Source organism: Theobroma cacao, chromosome 5 (genome assembly GCF_000208745.1).
Source record: "Theobroma cacao cultivar B97-61/B2 chromosome 5, Criollo_cocoa_genome_V2, whole genome shotgun sequence".
NCBI lineage: Eukaryota > Viridiplantae > Streptophyta > Magnoliopsida > Malvales > Malvaceae > Theobroma > Theobroma cacao.
This window is the reverse complement of record NC_030854.1, coordinates 32244957-32266538: the sequence shown is the minus strand read 5'-3', so window position 1 is coordinate 32266538 and position 21582 is coordinate 32244957. Positions and strand designations below refer to the sequence as shown.

The 21582-nt window shown below is 35.3% G+C and overlaps 4 protein-coding genes across 6 annotated transcripts; 2 read left to right on the top strand and 2 right to left on the bottom strand.

The window, feature by feature from the left end:
- On the bottom strand, positions 805-4127 carry LOC18599557 (receptor-like protein 12). 2 transcript variants are annotated; one of them, XM_018120811.1, is made up of 2 exons: positions 1919-4127; positions 805-1720 (listed from the first exon to the last, which is right to left on the bottom strand). In XM_018120811.1, exons 1-2 carry the CDS (start codon positions 4023-4025, stop codon positions 891-893), a joined length of 2937 nt encoding a protein of 978 aa, XP_017976300.1. In that variant the 5' UTR covers positions 4026-4127; the 3' UTR covers positions 805-890. The 2 variants fall into 2 exon arrangements, with proteins under 2 accessions (XP_017976300.1, XP_007029633.2); XM_007029571.2 differs by having other exon boundaries at positions 805-4127.
- LOC18599556 (cinnamoyl-CoA reductase 1) lies at positions 4706-9633 on the top strand. The gene is made up of 6 exons (XM_007029570.2): positions 4706-4935; positions 5800-5969; positions 6534-6725; positions 7391-7553; positions 8497-8683; positions 9149-9633. The coding sequence occupies exons 1-6, from the start codon at positions 4818-4820 to the stop codon at positions 9291-9293; spliced, it is 975 nt and encodes a 324-aa protein (XP_007029632.2). The 5' UTR covers positions 4706-4817; the 3' UTR covers positions 9294-9633.
- Positions 9821-14437, bottom strand: LOC18599553 (probably inactive leucine-rich repeat receptor-like protein kinase At5g06940). 2 transcript variants are annotated; one of them, XM_018121487.1, is made up of 2 exons: positions 13992-14437; positions 9821-10324 (listed from the first exon to the last, which is right to left on the bottom strand). In XM_018121487.1, exons 1-2 carry the CDS (start codon positions 14254-14256, stop codon positions 10137-10139), a joined length of 453 nt encoding a protein of 150 aa, XP_017976976.1. In that variant the 5' UTR covers positions 14257-14437; the 3' UTR covers positions 9821-10136. The 2 variants fall into 2 exon arrangements, with proteins under 2 accessions (XP_017976976.1, XP_017976977.1); XM_018121488.1 differs by lacking the exon at positions 9821-10324 and adding an exon at positions 13047-13140 and having other exon boundaries at positions 13973-14436.
- On the top strand, positions 15420-20222 carry LOC18599552 (cinnamoyl-CoA reductase 1). The gene is made up of 6 exons (XM_007029566.2): positions 15420-15607; positions 16466-16635; positions 17176-17367; positions 18025-18187; positions 19128-19314; positions 19762-20222. Exons 1-6 carry the CDS (start codon positions 15490-15492, stop codon positions 19904-19906), a joined length of 975 nt encoding a protein of 324 aa, XP_007029628.1. The 5' UTR covers positions 15420-15489; the 3' UTR covers positions 19907-20222.

The window sequence follows — 21582 nt, the reverse complement described above, 5'->3', positions numbered from 1 at the left end:
TTTTCTTTTTGTTGGGTGTGTGTTTGTTTCTTCAGCACTGTTCCATATTTTTCATGAGTTAGAAAGCTGGCTGGCGGGTAGTGGGAGATAACGGTAAGTTGAAAAAGTTGGTTGGGACCCGCGTGAAAGGTTGAGGACTTGAGGCTTGGCCACAGCCTTACATTGGTAACATCTGCTTCTTTCTTCGTACTTTTTGGTGTTTTCCAATGATAGTTTGGACATTGGACCACTTCTCACGTATTCATACATATACATGAAAATACTCAAGCATACTAAAATTTTATTGAATTCATATACTAAATGCCATAGTAGTATCATAATAATATGATGAAGCCAGGGGTCTCAAGCAATAACATACAGGGGGGAGTCTGGTCTTCACCTAGCTATATTGTAATTACTGCAAAGAATAGGTAAGATTAGAAATAGTGTAATCATCTTTGGAAAGCTGTGATTAATTAATTCATATAAGTATTAGCATTACTTTTAACTTATTATTTCACCGTCCTTTGTGCATCGAAGGGCAAGATGAGGGGATGAAGTTGTTTGCTGGAAAATCAGTCCAATGGTTGCTGCACAAGATTTTCATACAAGCTTGTATTAATGACTAGTAGTGCTATTTTAGTTCATCTTCCATGCATAAAAATGTAGGTTCATCTTCATTAATTAGTAACAACTTACAAGTGTGTAAACATCTTTCATTGCTTTCAACTTTATATAATCTTGAGCAACTAATGATTTTATGCATTTTGTGCGGCAAATTCTGTGAATGAGATTAGGGTATGATTTCGATCTTCCATGCACACAGAAAAAGATTAATCTCCAATAAATAGTAATAAAAATGAGTTTTACAATTTATTAATGAAAGGAGAGGAAATTAACAGGGATTTAAGTTAATTTCTGCGAACATTCCCATTCTTGTGACGTTCAGTTGCTATGTTGCTCAATCCTGATATGTCAATAATTTTCTCCACAAGGCCAAAGTAGGAATCAACCCAAGGTTTTCTAGTTGATATAATAAGCAAAGGAACCAGAATCCCAGCAGCAAATCCCAATCCAACACTCAAATAAAACCACTGATCTATGATTTCTTCACCACTTCCACCTTCAACAGTCCCTCCTCTGTCAAAACCATTGTTTTCACACTTAATGGTAAGTGGAGCCCCACAGAGACCCTGGTTTCCACTAAAAGATGATGCATCAAAAGTTGTCAGATGCCCCACATAAGGGATGGCTCCTGAGAAATAATTGTTAGATAGATTCAAATAAGCCAAAAATGATAGTGAAGACAATCCTGATGGGATTGCACCTGAGAGATTATTACTCGAAAGGTCAAGCGATGATAATTGCTGCAAATCTGAGATATTTCCCGGAATGTCACCAGTGATATGGTTTCTTGATAGGTTCAAAACAACCAAACCTGAGAGTTTTGTTAATGCTTCTGGAAAATCCCCATTTAGCTTATTTCCAGAGAGATCAATGCTTGTGACAAGGGAAAGAGTCTTGGTGAACTTTAGAGTTTGACCCTTTAGAACTATAATCGAGCTTTCTTCATAATACAGGCCTCTGTACTTCCCATAGAGTAGGTATTGGATTATGTTTTGCTCTTTTGCAATTGCTTTAAGATCACCAAGGCTTGCCGGAATGGTACCTGTCAAATTGTTTTCTGCCAGGTCCAGGATTTGCAATGAACTCAAATTTGAGATCTTGGAGGGGATTTCACCTGAAAAAACATTTGATCGTAAACTGAGTATTCTGAGAGCTGGAAAGCCATCTCCTATCCACAGGGGAATGCTGCCAAATAAGCTGTTATTTCCAAGATCCAATGTTTCTAAACTTGATAAACTTTTAAAAGATGGAGGGATGCTTCCTGTGAGGTTGTTGTTGTTTAGATGCAAAGACTGAAGTTGTAGTAACTGACCTAAAGTATCAGGGATTACACCTGAGAGATTGTTGTTTCTAAGGTCTAGAACCTTTAGGTAAGAACAATTCCCAATGCTTGGAGGAATGCTTCCATCTAATTTGTTCCTTGAAAGATCAATGACTTGAAGAGAGAGCATTTCTCCTATGGTATTCGGGATTCCTCCTGTTAATTGGTTACTGGAAAGAGAGAGAAAGATCAAGTTTGGCATGGATTCACTCATATTCTGTGGGATAGGACCAGAGAGTTGATTGTTAGAGAGATCTAGCAACTCAATCTCTACAGTTGGAACAGGTATCGGTCCTTCAAAAAGGTTCGAGCTGAAATCAACATCTGCAAAGGGAGCAACATTTAAAGGATTTGGTAGCTGACCTTGTAACTGATTGAAAGAAACATTCAACAATGATAGGTTGCCAGAAATATCCCAGAACCAGTTTGGGAAGGATCCTGAAATGCTAGCATTTGAGAAATCTAGAAACTTGACCTCCTTTTGAGATCTAAGCCAAGTTGGAAAGGAAGGACCCAGATAGCAAGAACCCATATCTAGATTGCGGACTTGGAATGGTGGGATCCAATCGGAACTGACATTAACAACCAAAGAATTGGCAGACAGATGTAATATCTTCAGCTTACTTAGCTTTGAAAAATGAGCTTCAGATATAAAACCTGTCAAATGATTTGAAGAAACATCGAAGGTAGACAAACCGGATAGTAGCCCAAAAGAATCTGGGACAGTACCATTTAGTTCATTGCCTCCAAGACCAAGATCAGCAAGGTTTGACAGTTGGCCTAAAGAAGCAGGGATAGAACCTTCAAGCAAATTGTAGTTCAGACTGAGCTCTATTAGATTTTGAAGCTGGCCTATCCATTCTGGCAATGTGCCAACCAAATGGTTGTTGCTCAGTCTCAAATACATCAAATTAGGCAAAGGCATATTTGAAACACAATTCTGTACTCCTTCAAGGAACTGGGGCAAACTGCCAGTCAGGTTATTGCCTGACAAATCAAATGACTTTAAACTACAAAGTTTACCAATGGAGCTTGGGATCCCACCCTCAACATTATTGTCAAACAGATCAAAGTTTGTGAGAGATGCCATGTTTCCAATGGAAGCAGGGAGCTTACCATGAATTTTATTTGAAGCTAAATTGAGAACTTCTATCTTCTTCCAACTTCTCCTCAATAGTTGATAGCAACTAGCAGACAGATTAGAGTTTCCAGCAAGATTCAGATATAGCAAATTTGGTAGTTCACCAAAACCAAGTGGAATTCTTCCAGCCAGACCACAATAGCTTAAATCAACATAAGTAAGGCTGCTAATATTCACTACCCAGTCAGGGAACCCTGAACTAAAGGAGTTGAAACTAAGGTCTAGAACAGAAAGGGAAGTTAAGTTTACAGGGTTGAGAGATGAAATGGAGCCAAAGATCTGACATTCTGAAAGGTGCAACTCATTTAGAAATGAAAGCCTACTCAACATCCCAACCAAGCCCGAACCTACCAGGGAAAGGTTAACGTTATTCATAGCAAGATGTTTTAAAGAAACAAGACCAGCCACCCATTCAAGACTATCCGAGCTTAAGCTCCCAAATTCAGAAGAAACATCAAGAAACTGCAAGCTAGAAAGATTTCCAAGACTTGCTGGAATTACACCAGTAAATCCAGCTTTTGATAGGTTCAGATATCGCAAATTCTTGGATGATCCTAGGAATTCAGGAATTGAGATGTCATTGAAGGTGTTTAGACTCAAATCCAAATATTGCAAGGACTTGAGCTTTAGCAAAGAAGGACTGATATCCCCACTCAAGTTCCAAAAACCATACCTGCTTGAAGATTCAGAATTTATAGGGTAAGGATTGTGCAGATCAATCATGATGACAGCTCCAGTACTATTGTTGCACCCAATTCCGTTCCACTGACAACAGTTGCTTCCTTGCCATGAGGAGAGCCTGTTTTCAGGATCATTAAGGCCACTTTTGAAGTCAAAAAGAGCTTCTAGGTCTGGTTTGGAGCAATTTGCCAGGTGGGAATCACCGGTACAAATATACTCTCCTGTTATGACACATAGAACTGCCAACACAAGGCCAAGAACAGTAAATTGTCCCATTTTCAATGCAAGTCTCAAGCTGTGAACATAATAATTGAACCATCAGCTCTTCAATATATGGTCTTCATTCTTTTCTTGATATGCAAGAACATAAGAATTTCTTTGAGCTTCACTGGAAAGCGGAAAGAAAACCTTTTTTTAATGCAAAGTCAAAGAGCTATATATATTTATATATATTATAGGAGCTTTGATAATGGTGTTCAAATATAAAATATTGAACAAAGTAATTTGAAACACTCAAAAGAACGTTGAAAATCCGAGGTTATTAATCTTATTAAAAGGAAACAGGCAGCAACATGCTTAGCATTTAAGCTGTCAGGAGTTTTTGTTGGGTTAACAACTCGGTTTCAAAGGACAGAAATCGAATGTCATCAGTTGCACAATGTCGGGAAATTTGGGTACGACTAAAGCAACCTCTTGCTTGTCTTGTAGCGTTGACTCCAGCAAGCTAACAAGCAAAATCATGTGATCATCATTGAGTTTCTTGCATAAATAGGAATAGGATCCTATGCCTAGTCCTTCACCTTTCATTTTCTGAGATAATTTATATGATCAATTCTCCCTATATAGTATATTTATAACCAAAAAGTTTAACAGCCAAACCGTACTTAACCAACATATAGAGTAAATTGTAGTTTGCCATTGAAAGTCTTAATATTTACGTGTTCTGATTTGGTTTTTTCTTTTTCGAAAGTTACACCAAGAAAGGGCAAAACGGTCGGTCTAGATTTTTCTTTAATCGGAATAAAAAACTCTCCCTCAGTCTCACTGTCACAAAGGAACAAGAGAGAGATGAGTGGAACAGGCAAGGTGGTGTGTGTAACGGGAGCATCAGGTTACATAGCTTCATGGCTGGTTAAGTTTTTACTCCAACGTGGTTACACTGTCAAAGCCACTGTTCGTGACCCAAGTCGGTGCTAAGTGGTAACTACCTAAACTAATTACTAACCTTTTTCCATCCTTCAATCTTAATGCTTACTTGCATTCTTAATGTTTTCGATTCTTGCGTATATCTTAGACATATGAATAATTTTCTTCTTGTCATGATAATGTTTGTTTTTGATGATTTGCTGTTAAGGTTCTTGGCTTCATGGGATACTTTTCTGTTAGGTTTCAATTTGTTTTATTTTTTTTAAGTGACTTTGAGCACTTAAAGAAGTGAAAGCTGTGAATTTCAGGCTCTTTATTAGTTATGGAGAATCTAATCGCAAATATTACTTTTTCTTGACTTCATAGGATACTCTATTTCCCAAATTTAATTTTTTTTTTTAAAAGTGATTTTGATCAATGAAAGAAGTGAAAAACTATGAATATTTGGCTTTCTATCTTGTAACGTATCTGGGTTGTTATAATTATGGATGAAGAAACCTTCTCTTGATTATAATTCTTGAGAAGTAAATTAGCCTTTCTTTATTTGTTTGAAAAAAATTATTGATCTTTCTGTGTGTCGTTCCTTTTTTCGTATGTTATATCATTGGCCTTCTGGAAAATTTCATGCTGTTTCCCCCATCCCCATTTTTTTTATCTGTAATGTCTTGGTATTGCCATATTATTTTTGTGATGTCTTTGTGTTGAAATGCAGTTCTATTTATTACTATCTTTTGCTGATCACCCATGGTTCAGCTAATATATTTGGATTTTAGGTTCAGTAGATAGCTGAAGTCTACGAAAGATATGTAAATTAGCAGTTTTTGCAATAGATGAATAATACAATCTAGTTGCGAGATAGATACTTCTTCCCATGTAAGTAACTGTTTCATACACTTACTTATAGGCAATCCAAAGAAAACAGAACACTTAGTTGCACTTGATGGAGCAAAGGAGAGGCTCCATTTGTTCAAGGCAGAGCTACTGGACGAGGGAGCTTTTGATTCAGTAGTTGATGGATGCGTAGGAGTTTTCCACACAGCATCTCCTTTTTATCTCGATGTCAAGGATCCTCAGGTACTTTTCTTGCTCTCTCATTGCATATTTTCATGTCTAGTATGTGTGTGTGTGTGTGTATATATATTTGCACTTAAGTACTAACATTTTAATTCTTTATGTGGTTTTTGATTTTTGGGGATGCTCATGAAGAGGTTGTGTGCAGTTCATAATTGTTCTTACAGATAAACAGTAGTAATAAATCGGCTCATCTGCTATATAGTTCAATATTGTTTTCTCCTACAAGTTTGTTCTTGTATAGATTCGTTTAGATCCCACCACCCTTTTCTAAAAGTTGTGGTTTTTAGGCTCATTAATGTTCTCTGAATTTCTTATTTGTAGTTCATACTAACTGTTAATCTTTTAATCTTGCTCTGTTTTTGCTTGAAAATCTTTGCTGTAAGCAGCAACTGTATCTTACTTGCCTTTTGAATCAAGTTGCAAATGGGAAAAGAAACAAACATGTGTATTGTCTGGATTTTGGTTCTGATTGGCTGGTGTAGATTTTGATGCTCATATTTTCAATTACTTAATGCTGCAATAGAAACCTGATAATTGATGCATTCTCTGCCACTTCTGTAACAGGCTGAAATGATTGATCCAGCTGTGAAGGGAACACTTAATGTTCTTAGGTCATGTGCTAAAGTTCCATCTATTAAACGGGTGGTTATAACATCCTCAATTGTAGCTGTTATTTTTAATGGAAGGCCTCTTGGCCCTGATGTTTTGGTTGATGAGACTTGGTTCTCTAATCCCACTTTTTGTGAGAAATCAAAGGTATGCGAATGTACTAGCTTGTATAGCATACATCTCTATTCAAAAGATGAGGAGCTTTAAGTGTATTATTTTTATTAAATTACCAAATAACATGATGCTGTTTATTTAAACAAGAGTTTGGATCTAGTCTTGTATTTTTTTGATATCATATGTACACATTTCCTTTTGTTCTTTTTTCTTCCTTGTCTTTTATCCACTGGCTCATCAATTGTCTTTCTATAGAGTAGTTGGTTTATTAGTTCAGGGTTACTAGTGCAAGATGTCTGAATTATACTTGCGAGGTTTTAGGAACTTTACCGTTTATAATCTGTGTCTGGATCTGAAAATTGGCAAAGCCTGAAAGCAAGCATCATTATTGAAATGCTTAAATTCAAATATCTTGACTGTATTCTTTTCTTCTATGCATTAAAGAATTATTTTATTCTTCTGATCTAACTGCAACCCTTTGATTTTAATGATTATTAACTCCTTTTTCCTATCCTGCTTCTATTATGATTTTCATTCTGGGGGAATTGAGGGTTAAGATTGTGATATGATGCTTAATTCCATTCTTCTTTTAACAACAGAATTACATGCTGAATTCCTTCCTTATTGCTGCAGAAAGGACAATGTTCAGGCAATACATAATCTTTCGTTTATCATTTTTTTCTTTTGTTTGTCATCAGCTTTGGTATATGCTTTCTAAGACGTTAGCTGAGGAGGCTGCTTGGAAGTATGCAAAAGAGAATGGAATTCACATGGTTACGGTAAACCCAGGATTGGTGATTGGGCCTCTCTTACAGCCGACCATTAATACAAGTGTGGAGCCAATATTGAAGCTTATAAATGGTACTCACCAACCAGCTTTAGCAGAGAGGATGTTGTTCTTTTAACAATTATTGCTGCTAAAGTGACCTTAGAAGAGAATATTGCATTCTGAATTAAGATTTTATTTCTCTTGCTCACCATTTGCTTTAGTTATGTCTTGTTTTAGTACAAAAAAGCAGCACTCAAACATTAATGCAAGAAAAAACTGCGTAAATGAACTCAAAAATAAACTGTAAGAAGAACTGTTTTTAGAAAAGAAAAATTGAGTCAACAATGTTCTAAGTCTAAGATGAATTTCTAAAGCTTGAGCAAAAAGGGTGTGTACATATATCATTTCACACTGCTGACACTTATAATATGAACCAAGCATTTTAATTAGCAGTGTGACAAAAAGTGTAAAATAGATAATGAGAATTGTCAAGCCATCAATACATGAAGGGTTATTCACTTATTGTTTCTTAAAAGTTTGAGTTTTATAGGTGATTTGGATGAAACTTTGAGGAAGAGGTGGCAAATAGCAAATGATTTACTTGCTCGCCAAATTTGTGTAAATTCAGGGTCCAGACTGTTTGAGTAACAATAGTCAAAGTGGTTATATTTGCTTGTTCAAAACTTTCTTTAATTAATGGTATTGAAATGCATTGTCATTCTGCTCCATTGTCAATCATTTTGTCATTTTTGCAATAACTAAAGTTGCATGTCTCTTTGCTTGGATCTGTAATATTCTATGTGTTCAAAAGAAATGGTGACTCTTGTTACAGGAGAATAAAAAATAAAAAAGACTTTAAGAAAGAAGAAGTAGAATACTTGAATAATTCTCTTATGGAGCAGTTTTTCGCAAACATAAAGTAATCAGTTCAAATACAATTCATAGATAACACTTAACTGAATCTCTGATATTTTCCTGTTCTGCTGACAAGCCTGCCTAACTCTTCCTCCTGAACATTGCCTTTGTTTGATGCAGGTGCTGAAACATTTCCAAATACAAGTTATAGATTGATAGACGTTAGAGATGTTGCAAACGCACATATACTAGCATATGAGAATTCTTCAGCTTGTGGAAGATACCTTTTAGTTGAGAGAGTTATGCACTGTTCAGAAATTGTGCAGGCTTTACGTGAGCTTTACCCTGCTCTTAGACTTCCTGAAAGGTAAGTTTCAAGGATATGAATTTGTTGCATGTAAGCTTCTGATCATCGGCAGAAGAAACTAAGTTTCAATTATGTATCAACTCTTCCTTTTGTGCATTACAAATTGTACTTTGATTCATTTTGTTCCATGGATTTTGCATTGTCATCCAATGCCTGTTTTCTAGATCTAAAGACCCCTTTTTTTTTTGTGAAAGGCTACATCTAAAGACATTTAGGTTCTTAAATGAGGACATGTCCTATCTATTTGTGCTCAACAGGAAAGTTTTAAACCTTTTTGCTTTTGCTTTTGTTCTTTTTTCTGTTTTTGGAGGCCAATCTCAGTAATTAAGATCTGATTTACAGACTCTATTACCTTGTCTGATTTATTTCTATATCAGTAGCCCCCATGTTGGTGTCAGGGAAGCATTTTTGCAACTCTGACCCCCATTTTTAAGTGTTATTAACAGGAGCTAATAATTTTGGCAGATGTGCGGATGAGAAGGTAGGTATGCCAGTGTTTCAGGTGTCCAAGGACAGAGCGAAAAGTCTAGGTGTTAATTTTACCCCTACGGAGGTGAGTATAAAGGATACAGTTGAAAGCTTGAAGGAGAAGAACTTCTTTAGCGTCTGAATCATGGCATGTGTCAGCTAGTCTAGGACATTACTATCAATAACTGGGTGCACCCCTTTTTAGCTTTAGTTCATCATTCTGAATGTCATATCTGCTGTGTTGGCAGCTGTTCAAGTGCTTGTAATGTTTAGTTGTAAGCTTGTAATAGTTTGCTGTAAGTTGGGATACATACAATAAACATGTTCATGTTGATTGCCTATTGACTTTTAGTCCTTGGAGAAGGTTGCCCTGCCCCCCTTCATTTTGTATCACCAGATTAGGTTGGAACTTGAAGACATGATGTAAGCATATGTAGAAACTTTAAGGAATGTCCAAGAGGAAAGTTGTGTGCTTTGGCTCATATCGAACTCTATCCAAAGTTTAAAAAACATAATACCCATTTAATACAAAAATGTCTTACAGATAAGTATGTCTTCCATACAACTTATTCCGTGCATGATCCACAGAAAACGGAACACTAGCTTGCACTTGATGGAGCAAATGAAAAGCTTCAGTTTTTCCAACGCAGACCTACTTGATGTGAGTTCTTTTGATGCTGTGGTTGATGGAAGGATTGTTTTCAATACGGCTTCTCCCTTTTTATCACAATGTGAAGGATCCACAGGTAATTCTCCTTTTTGGTACTGTATAGCGTTCCCCAGAGGCACCATGAAGTGTGGTATAATCCTTCATTTGAGGATTTTGGCAGGCACCAGCCAATTTTTTCAAACAGTTTATTCCATATCCAAACCAACAAGCCAGAACCTACCATGGAAAGGTCAACTTCATTCACATCGAGATGTTCTAAAGAAACAAGGCCAGCTAGCCACCCATGAAAGACCATCCAAGCTTAAGCTCCAAAATTCACAGGGACATCATGAAGCTGCAAGCTAGAAAGACTACCAAGACTTGGTGAAGCAACTCCATATAGTCCAGCTCGTTGAAGGTGTCCAGACTTGAATCTAAGTATTCCAAGTACCTGAGTTTTAGTAATGAAGGACTGATATCCCCAGTCAAGTTCCAAAAACCATACCTGCTTGAAGATTCAGAATTTATAGGGTACCACTTGCGAGGATCAATCACGATCACAGCTCCATTATTATTGTTGCAATCAATTCCTTGCCACTGACAGGAGTTGCTTCCTTGCCATCATAAGAACCTGTTTTCAGGATCATTGAGGTCATTACCGAGGTCAAAGGGAGCTTCATGGTCGGATTCAGAGCCATTACAAGAATATTCACTTGTTATGACACATAGAGCTGCCAACATAAGGCCAAGAACCCTGGATTTTTCCATTTCGAACACAAGGAACAATTGTTATTGAACTCAAGATGTGAGCATAATAAGGAAACCACCACCTCTTCAATATATAGTCTGCATTTTCTTGATACGCAAGAAAATAGGATATCCTTTGGAGCTTCATAAAATAAGATAAGTAGATAAGATGCAACCAAAAAAAAAAAAAACTTTATGCAAAGTCATGGATTCCCTAGCTGGTTTTGTTTCCAACTTTTTGCCCTAAAATAAATTATTTAAAGCTGAAGCATTATGTCTTTTCTTGATGAAATAGAAATGAGTTCATTTTTTCTGATACTAATCACCCATAAACCAGCGGTCAGATTTGGTGAACTCTTCCAAACTATAAAAAATTTACGACAATTGGTTTTAATACAAAACTATGTTTATAATGTAAATCTTTTTCTCCATTCAACTTTTTCTGTGCATGTATGATCTGAAGAAAACGGAACACTTGCTTGCACTTGATGGAGCAAATGAAAGGCTTCATTTGTTCAAGGCAGAGCTTCTGGAGGAGGGAGCTTTTGATTCCGTGGTTGATGGATGCATAGGTGTTTTCCATACAGCATCTCCTTGTTATTACAATGTTGAGAACCCGCAGGTGATTCTCCTTTGTCTTGCCTGTAGAACTTCAAGTTAAGCTTGAAAATGCTTGCAATTGGTTATGAGAATTATAATTGCTACTAACACTGATTAGTATACATTCATCTGGCACTTTGTACTTACTGTTCATGTTCTAAACTTGCTCTGGCTTTGCTTACAAAACTTTGCTGTAATTAGCAATATTTTGGCTGGCTTTTAAATGCATGAAACAAGGACAGTAGATCATTTGGATTTTGATTCTGATTGGCAGCAGTATTTGGCTTTACTTGTTGATATTTTTTACTTAAGCAATGGCAAACTAGAATCCTGATAATTTGGTGAATGGTCCACTTCTATTTCCAGGCTGAAATGATTGATCCCGCAGTGAAGGGAACACTTAATGTTTTTAGATCATGTGTTAAAAGTTCCATCCATCAAAAGAGTGATTATAACGTCCTCTCTTGGAGCAGTTGTGTTCACTGGAAAACCTCTTGCTGATAATGGGGTAATTGATGAGACCTGGTTCTCAGATCCCGTTATTTGTCAGAAATCAAAGGTGTGTAAATGTACTAAATTCTTATCACTGTCATGTACCATCTCTAATTTCTTTCGATTGTACCTTTCAAAATGCTTAGGAGCTTTTGGTGCTTACATATCATCAAGTACAAGCGATGTGAATCTGCTGCCTCCTTGATCGCCTCTTGTATTGTGAATAAATGATGTATACATAATACACATATCTGGTTCCTCGCCTTCATATTTTCTGGTTTCTTGATCCAGTTGGTGGGCGAGTAGATTTATGCATCCAGGCTACAAGTCCAAAGATATTGCAATTATTATTTATTCAGCTTTAGGACTTTTGAATGTATTTTCTTCCATTTATATTAGGCTAAATGGGGTTCATTTTGGTTTGGTGGATGCTTTTCCTAAATCTGGTTAGTCCTTTAAAGACCTAATTGCAATTAATAGTTTGATTACTCTTGTAAAGAGTTTTTTTTTTAAGATTAGTATGAATTTCCATTCCTTCTGGGAATAACCCATCAAAAAGGTAACATAACAGCAAGAGCAAAGGGAAAAGGTAACTCTGTTCCCTAAACAGCCTCTTGGTTCCAAAAATCTATTAGTGACCACAAAACAAATCACTACACTAGCGTCAGAGGGATCCATTAACAATGACCCCCAAACCCAGTCAAAATACCCTATTCTAAGGAGGAGAGTGCAGAATCATCAGCAAGTCCAGGAAACCAGACCAAGATTTGTTTCCTATGCTTACCGATCACATATCACCATACCAACCTGCCCTTCACTTCAGACAATCAGATCAGTAAGGGAGAACTCAGAATCTCTCAAAATCAAAAAGTCAAAACCATGCTGACCTCACCCCGTGTTCAGCATAAACATCACCAAACGAAAGAAGACAAAGAACCAGAAATCTTAGTTAATTAGCAATCCTCAAGACCTTACTAGCATAAACTTGTATTCCTTCCCCATCCTTCATTTTCAGAAGCTCAAATTCCCTTGAGAGATTCAAAATCTGCATCATTTTTGTTCATCATTTCCCTAAAATTCTTCTCTCAAAGTATCCCAGACTTTCATTGTTCTGGTAACTATGGTGTCTGAAATTGCAAATTGAAGACAAGAGAGTGCCTTATACCTCTTTGCGACTTCTTCATAGTGTTGCTTGATTTGAACTAGGGTTGGATTTGCAATGCCGTTAGACAGGCATTCTCCACCAACCTCAACCACATTCCACACAGACCAAAAAACTGAATATACAATGGGATTTAGCAATAAGGTCATAGGTGGAGAAGCTCTGATTCCATGTTGTATGTTTCAGAAAAGTGAAGAAAAATTGAGAAAGCTAAGAACAGAGAAGAAGAAATAAGAGAATAGAAATAGACGACTGAATGAAGGTATATCTTTTTCATTTCATCTGAAGCTTATATACAATCATTTGAAAAATACTTGAGCATAGATCTAACCTCGAAACCTGTAATCATGAAAATAAAGTATAAAAAATTACTTAAGTGTATTTTGATTTAACTTATTTTTCTAAAAAACAAGCTGCAAATAGGAGCTTTTTCTTCCTTTTTTTTTTTTTTTTCCAAAAAACACACCAGCAGTTTTTTTTTTCCAAATAAAAAAAAAGGAGAACTTATATCTTCTTCCAACTTCTCCTCAAAAGTTGATAACAGCAAGCAGACAGATTAGAGTTTCCAGCAAGATTCAGATATTGCAAATTTGGTAGTTCACCGAAACCAAGTGGAATTCTTCCAGCCAGACCACAATAGCTTGAATCAACATAAGTAAGGCTACTAATATTCACTACCCAGTCAGGGAACCCTGAACTAAAGGAGTTGAAACTAAGGTCTAGAACAGAAAGGGAAGTTAAGTTTACAGGGTTGAAAGATGAAATGGAACCAGAGATCTGACATTCTGAAAGGTGCAACTCATTCAGAAATGAAAGCCTACTCAACATCCCAACCAAGCCCGAACCTACCATGGAAAGGTCAACTTCATTCATAGCAAGATGTTTTAAAGAAACAGGACCAGCCACCCATTCAAGACTATCCGAGCTTAAGCTCCCAAATTCAGAAGAAACATCAAGAAACTGCAAGCTAGAAAGATTTCCAAGACTTGCTGGAATTACACCAGTAAATCCAGCTTTTGATAGGTTCAGATATGGCAAATTCTAGGATGATCCTAGGAATTCAGGAATTGAGATGTCATTGAAGGTGTTTAAACTCAAATCCAAATATTGCAAGGACTTGAGCTTTAGCAAAGAAGGACTGATATCCCCACTCAAGTTCCAAAAACCATACCTGCTTGAAGATTCAGAATTTAAAGGGTAAGGATTTTGAAGATCAATCATGATGACAGCTCCGGTGCTATTGTTGCGCCCAATTCCATTCCACTGATAATGGTTGCTTCCTTGCCATGAGGAGAGCCTGTTTTCAGGATCATTAAGGCCACTTTCGAAGTCAAAAAGAGCTTCTAGGTCTGGTTTGGAGCAATTTGCCGAATGGGAATCACCGGTACAAATACATTCTCCTGTTATGACGCATAGAACTGCCAACACAAGGCCAAGAACAGTAAATTTTCCCATTTTCAATACAAGTCCCAAGCTGTGAACATAATAATCGAACCATCAAGTCTTCAATATATGGTATCCATTCTTTCTTGATATGCAAGAACATAAGAATTTCTTTGAGCTTCCCTGGAAAGTGGAAAGAATAACTAGAAAACATGAAAACCGATTTTTAAATGCAAAGTCAAAGAGAGATAAATATATATTTATATATATTCTAAGAGCTTTGATAATATTGTTCAAATATAAAATATTGAACAAAGGAATTAGCAAAACTCAAAAGAACATTGAAAACACGAGGTTATTAATCTTATTGAAAGGAAACAGGCAGCAACATGATTAGCATTTAAGCTGTCAAGAGAATGATTATTAAAAGAGAATGATCAGCGTTTCATTACACCAGCCACATCGAAAAGGAGAAAGAAAAAAAGAAAAAAAAATTTAAAATAAAAAAGTTAAAATTTTATTATAAATTATAAAAAATCAATATTTTAATATTTTAATCATAATAATGTTTACTTTTTTAAATTATTAATATATTAAATTTTTAATGAAAGTATAAATAAAAATAAAAAATACAAAAATAGAGAAAAAATAAAAAATATATTAATATTTTAATAATAAATTATTAAATGTTACGTTTTTTAAATTTTAATGAAAAAAATTGATTAATTAAAAGAGAAAACTTTTGCTTATATTTGTCTCTTGGTATATATTNAAAAATAAAATTATTTATAATAAAAAGTTTTAGTTTTTAATTACATATTATAAAATTAATATTTTAAATTTGGAAATTAATTAAAATTATTAATATTTTAATCATAATAATATTAAATTATAAATAAAATAATAATAATAAAAAAAAAAAAAAAAAAAAAAAAAAAAAAAAAAAAAAAAAAAAAAAAAAAAAAAAAAAAAAAAAAAAAAAAAAAAAAAAAAAAAAAAAAAAAAAAACTTTTTTAAAAAATAAAAATAAATAATCATATATATATATAAAAATATAATATTTTTTAATTTTTTTTATTTAAAATTATATATCAATAAAATTATTTTCAACAATCAAACACGATAATAAATCATAATATTCAATTGTAGTTTGCCCTTGAAAGCCTTTATATTTACGTGTTCCATGTTGTTTTTTCTCGTTGGAAAGGTACACCAGAAAAGGACAAAACTGTCGGCCCGGATTTTTCGATAATTGGAACATAAGAGCCTCACTCAGCCTCACAGTCACCAGGAAACAAGAGAGAGATGAGTGAAACAGGCAAGGTGGTGTGTGTAACAGGAGCATCAGGTTACATAGCCTCATGGCTGGTTAAGTTTTTACTCCAACGTGGTTACACCGTCAAAGCCACTGTTCGTGACCCAAGTCGGTGCTAAGTGCTAACTACCTAAACTAATTACTAACCTTTTTCCATCGTTCAATCTTAATGCTCACTTGCATTTTTAATGTTTTCAATTCTTGGGTATATCTTAAATTTATGAATAATTTTCTTCTTGTCATTAAAGTTGTTTGTTTTTGATGTTAAGGTTCTTGGCTTAATGGGATACTTTGCTGCCTAGGCTTCGATTTGTTTTTATTTTTAAGTGACTTTTGAGCAGTTAAAGAAGTGAAAGCTGTGAACTTCAGGCTTTTTAGTAGTTATGGACAATCTGATCGCAAATATTACTTTGTCTTGACTTCATAGGATACTTTATTTCCCAAATTTGATTTTTCTTCTAAAGTGATTATGATCGATGAAGGAAGTGAAAAACTATGAGTTTTTGGCTTTCTATGTTGCAATGTATCTGGGTTGTTATAATTATGGATGAAGAAACCTTCTGTTGCTTATAATTCTTGAGAAGTGGCCTTTCTCTATTTGTTTGAAGAAAATTATTGATCTTTCTGTGTATCGGTCCCTTTTAGATATGTTTAATCATCGGCCTTCTGAAAATTTTCATGCTGTTCCCCCTTCCCCAATTTCTTTTTTGTCTGTAATGTCTTGGTATTGCCATATTCTTTCTTTGATGTCTTTGTGTTGAAATGCAATTCTATTTATTAGTATCGTTTATTGATCACCCATGGTTCAGCTAATATATTATATATTTGATTTTAGGTTCAGTAGATTGCTGAACTCTATGAAGGATATGTAAATCAGCAGTTTTTGCAATTGATGAATAATACAATCTAGTTACAAGATAGATACATCTTCCCATGTAAGTAACTGTTTCATACACTTATTTCTAGGTGATCCAAAGAAAACAGAGCACTTACTTGCGCTTGATGGAGCAAAGGAAAGGCTTCATTTGTTCAAGGCAGAGCTTCTGGATGAGGGAGCTTTTGATTCAGTAGTTGATGGATGTGTAGGAGTTTTCCACACAGCATCTCCTTTTTATCACAATATCAAGGATCCTCAGGTACTTTTCTTTCTCTCTCATTGCATATTTTCATGTCTAGTGTGTGTATATATATATTTGCACTTAAGTATTAACATTTTAAATCTTTAAGTGGTTGCTGATTTTTTTTGGATGTCGATGAAAAGGCTGTGTGCAGTTTTTAAATGTCCTTGCAGATGAACGGTAGTAATTAAATCGGCTCATTTGCTATATAGTTCAATATTGTTTCTCCTGCAAGTTTATTCTTGTATCCGACAACCCTTTTCTAAAAGTTGTGGCTTTTAGGCTCATTTATGTTCTCTGAATTTCTTATTTGTAATCTATACTAACTGTTAATCTTTTAATCTTGCTCTGTTTTTTCTTGAAAATCTTTGCTGTAAGCAGTAGCCATATCTTACTTGCCTTTTGAATCAAGTTGCGAATGGGAAAAGAAACAAACACGTTTATTGTCTGGATTTTGGTTCTGATTGGCTCGTGTAGATTTGATGCTCATATTTTCAATTACTTAATGGTGCAATAGAATCCTGATAATTGATGCATTCTCTGGCACTTCTGTGACAGGCTGAAATGATTGACCCAGCTGTAAAGGGAACACTTAATGTTCTTAGGTCATGTGCTAAAGTTCCATCTATTAAACGGGTGGTTATAACATCCTCAGTTGCAGCTGTTGTGTATAATGGAAGGCCTCTGGGCCCTGATGTTAAAGTTGATGAGACTTGGTTCTCTGATCCCACTTTTTGTGAGAAATCAAAGGTATGCAAATGTAGTAACTTGTATTACATACATCTCTATTTGAAAGATGAGGAGCTTTAAGTGTATTATTTTATTAAATTACCAAATAATGTGATGCTGCTTATTTAAACAAGAGCTTGGATCTAGTCTTGTATTTTTTTGAAATCATACGTACACATTTCCTTTTGTTCTTTTTTATTCCTTGCCTTTTATCCACTGGCTCATCAATTGTCTTTCTATAAAGTAGTAGGTTTATTAGTTCAGGGTTCCTAGTGCAAGATGTCTGACTTATGCTTGCTAGGTTTTAGGAACTTTACTGTTTATTATCTGTGTCTGGATCTGAAAATTGGCAAAGCCTGAAAGCAAGCATCATTATTGAAATGCTTAAATTCAAATATCTTGACCGTATTTTTTCCTTTGTATGCATTAAAGAATTATTTTATTCTTCTGGTCTAACTGCAACCCTTTGATTATTAGCTCCTTTTTCCTGTCCTGCTTCTATTATGATTTTCATTCTGGGGGAATTGAGGGTTAAAGATTGTGATATGATGCTTAATTTCATTCTTCTTTTAACAAAAGAATTACTTGCTCAATTTCTTCCTTATTGCTGCAGAAAGGACAATGTTCAGGCATGACATAATCTTTTGTATATCATTTTTTTCTTTTGTTTGTCATCAGCTTTGGTATATGCTTTCTAAGACGTTAGCTGAGGAGGCTGCTTGGAAGTATGCAAAAGATAATGGAATTGACATGGTTACAGTAAACCCAGGATTGGTGATTGGACCTCTTTTACAGCCGACCATTAATGCAAGTGTGGAGCCAATATTGAAGCTTATAAATGGTACTCTCCAACTAGCTTTAGCAGACAGGATATTGTTCTTTTAACAATTATTGCTGATAAAGTGACCTTAGAAGAGAATATTGCATTCTGAATTAAGATTTTATTTCTCTTGCTTACCTTTTTGCTTTAACTATTTCTTGTTTTCATGCCAAAAAGCAGCACTCAAACATTAATGCAAGAAAAAACTGCATAAATGATCTCAAAAATAAGCTGCAAGAAGAACTGTTTTTAAAAAAGAAATATTGAGTCAACAATGTTCTAAGTCTAAGATGAATTTCTAAAGTTTGAACAAAAAGGGCGTGTTCATAGATCATTTCACACTGCTGACACTTATAGTATGAACTAAGCATGTTTCTTAGCAGTGCCACAAAAAATGTATATCAGATAATGGGAATTGTGAAGCCATCAATACATGAAGGGTTATTCACTTATTGTTTCTTAAAAGTTTGAGTTTTAAAGGTGATTTGGATGAAACTGAGGAAGAGGTGGCAAATTGCAAACGATTTACGCGCTTGCCAAATTTGTGTAAATTCAGGGTTCAGACTGTTTGAGTAACAATAGTCAAAGTGGTTATATTTTCTTGTTCAAAACCTTCTTTAATTAATGGTGTTGAAAATGCTTTGTCATTCTGCTCCATTGCCATTTATTTTTTCATTTTTGCAATAACTAAAGTTGTATGTCTCTTTGCTTGGGTCTGTAATTTTCTATGTGTTCAATAGAAATGGTGACTACTTGTTACAGGAGAATAAAAAAGACTTTAAGAAAGAAAAAGTAGCATACTTGAATAATTCTCTTATTGAGCAGTTTTGTTTGCAAATATAAAGTAATCACTTCAGATACAATTCATTGATAACACTTAACTGAATCTCTAATATTCCCCGGTTTCTGCTGACAAGCCTGCCTAACTCTTCCTCCTGAACATTGCCTTTATTTGATGCAGGGGCTGAAACATTTCCAAATACAAATTACAGATTGATAGACGTTAGAGATGTTGCAAACGCACATATACTAGCATATGAGAATTCTTCAGCTTGTGGAAGATACCTTTTAGTTGAGAGACCTATGCCATGTTCAGAAATTGTGCAGGCTTTACGTGAGCTTTACCCTGCTCTTAGACTTCCTGAAAAGTAAGTTTCAAGGATATGAATTTGTTGCATGGAAGCTTTTAATCATTGGCAGAAGCAACTAAGTTTCAATCATGCATCGACTCTTCCTATTGCGCTTTACAATTTGTATTTCAATTTGTTTTTGTTCCATGGATTTTGAATTGTCATCCAATGTCTGTTTTTTAGATCTAAAGACCTTTAGGTTCTTAAATGAGGACAAGTCCTATCTATTTGTGCTCAACATGGAAGTTCGAAAACATTTTGCTTTTGATTTTGTTTTTGTTTTTTTTTTTTCGTTTTTCTGTATTTTGAGGCCAATCTCAGTAATTCATATCTGATTACTAAACTCTATTACCTTATCTGATTTATTTATATTTCAGTAGCCCCCATGTTAGGGTTAGGGATGCATTTTTGCAATTGTGGCCTCCATTTTTAAGTGTTATTAACAGGCGCTAATAATTTTGGCAGATGTGCGGATGAGAAGCTAGCTATTCCAGCGTTTCAGGTGTCTAAGGACAGAGCCAAAAGTCTAGGCGTTAAATTTACCCCTATTGAGGTGAGCATAAAGGATACAGTTGAAAGCTTGAAGGAGAAGAACTTCTTTAGCGGCTGAATCATGGCATGTGTCAGCTAGTGAAGGACATCACTATCAAAAACTGGGTACATCGCTTTTTGGCTTTAGTTCATCATTCTGAATGTCGTATCTGCTGTGTTGGGTACTGTTCAAGAGCTTGTAATAGTTTGCTGTAAGTTGGGATTCATACAATAAACATGTTCATGTTGATTGCCTATTGACTTTTAGTCCATGGAGAAGTTGCCCTGCCCTTTCAGTTTGTATCACCAGATGAGGTTGGAACTTGAAGACATGATGATAGCATTTGGAGAAACTTTAAGGAATGTAAAAGAAGAAAGTTGCGTGCTTTGGTTCATATTGAACTCTATCCATAGTTTAAAAAATATAAAACCGATTTAATACAAAAATATGTCTAAAAGATAAGTATGTCTTTCATACAACTTATTCCATGCATGATCCACAGAAAACAGAACACTAGCTTGCACTTGATGGAGCAAATGAAATGCTTCAGTTTTTTCAATGCAGACCTACTTGATGTGAGTTCTTTTGATGCTGTGGTTGATGGAAGGATAGGTGTTTTCAATACAGCATCCCCCTTTTTATCACAATGTGAAGGATCTACGGGTAATTCTCCTTTAATGTACCGTATAGCATTCCCCAGAGGTACCATGAAGTGTGGTATAATCCTTCATTTCAGGATTTGGTAGGCACCAGCCAATTTTTTCAAGCAGTTTATTCCATATCCAAACCAACAAGCCAGAACCTACCATGAAAGATTATCCAAGCTTAAGCTCCAAAATTCACACGGACATCATGAAGCTGCAAGCTAGAGAGATTACCAAGACTTGGTGGAGTACTCCATATAGTCCAGCTTGTTGAAGGTGTCCAGACTTGAATCTAAGTATTCCAAGTACCTGAGTTTTAGTAATGAAGGACTGATATCCCCAATCAAGTTCCAAAAACCATACCTGCTTGAAGATTCAGAATTTACGGGATACGATTTGCGAGGATCAATCACGACAACAGCTCCATTATTATTGTTGCAACCACATCCTTGCCACTGACAGGAGTTGCTTCCTTGCCATGATGAGAGCCTGTTTTCCGGATCATTGAGGTCATTACCGAAGTCAAAAAGAGTTGCAGGGTTGGATTCAGAACCATTACAAGCATATTCACTTGTTATGACACATAGAGCTGCCAACATAAGGCCAAGAACCCTGGATTTTTCCATTTCGAATACAAGTAACAATTGTTATTGAACTCAAGCTCTGAGCACAATAAGGAAACCACCACCTCTTCAATATATATCCTGCATTTTCTTGATGTGCAAGAAAATAGGATATCCTTTGGAGCTTCATAAAAAAGGATACCTAGAGAAGATGCAAACAAAAAAAAAAAAAGAAAAAGAACTCCTTATGCAAAGTCAAAGAGAGCCATTCTAGAAGTGTTAACGTTGTAGATACAATATATTTACTTTGAGTAGGTAATTTCTAACACTCGAAGACCGTCGACAACCAAAGGTTACAGATCATATTAAAAAGAAACTTGCTGTCAAGAAAGTTAAATAAAATAGCAGCCAACTTGGTTCATACGCAACAAATCAGAAGTCAAGTTCCAAGATCAGTTGCATTGGGTACAACGTTGATAAACAACTATAGCGTTGAGTCCAAAGGCAACAAACAAAAACTGTTACCTCCTTTGAGTTTTGACTTATG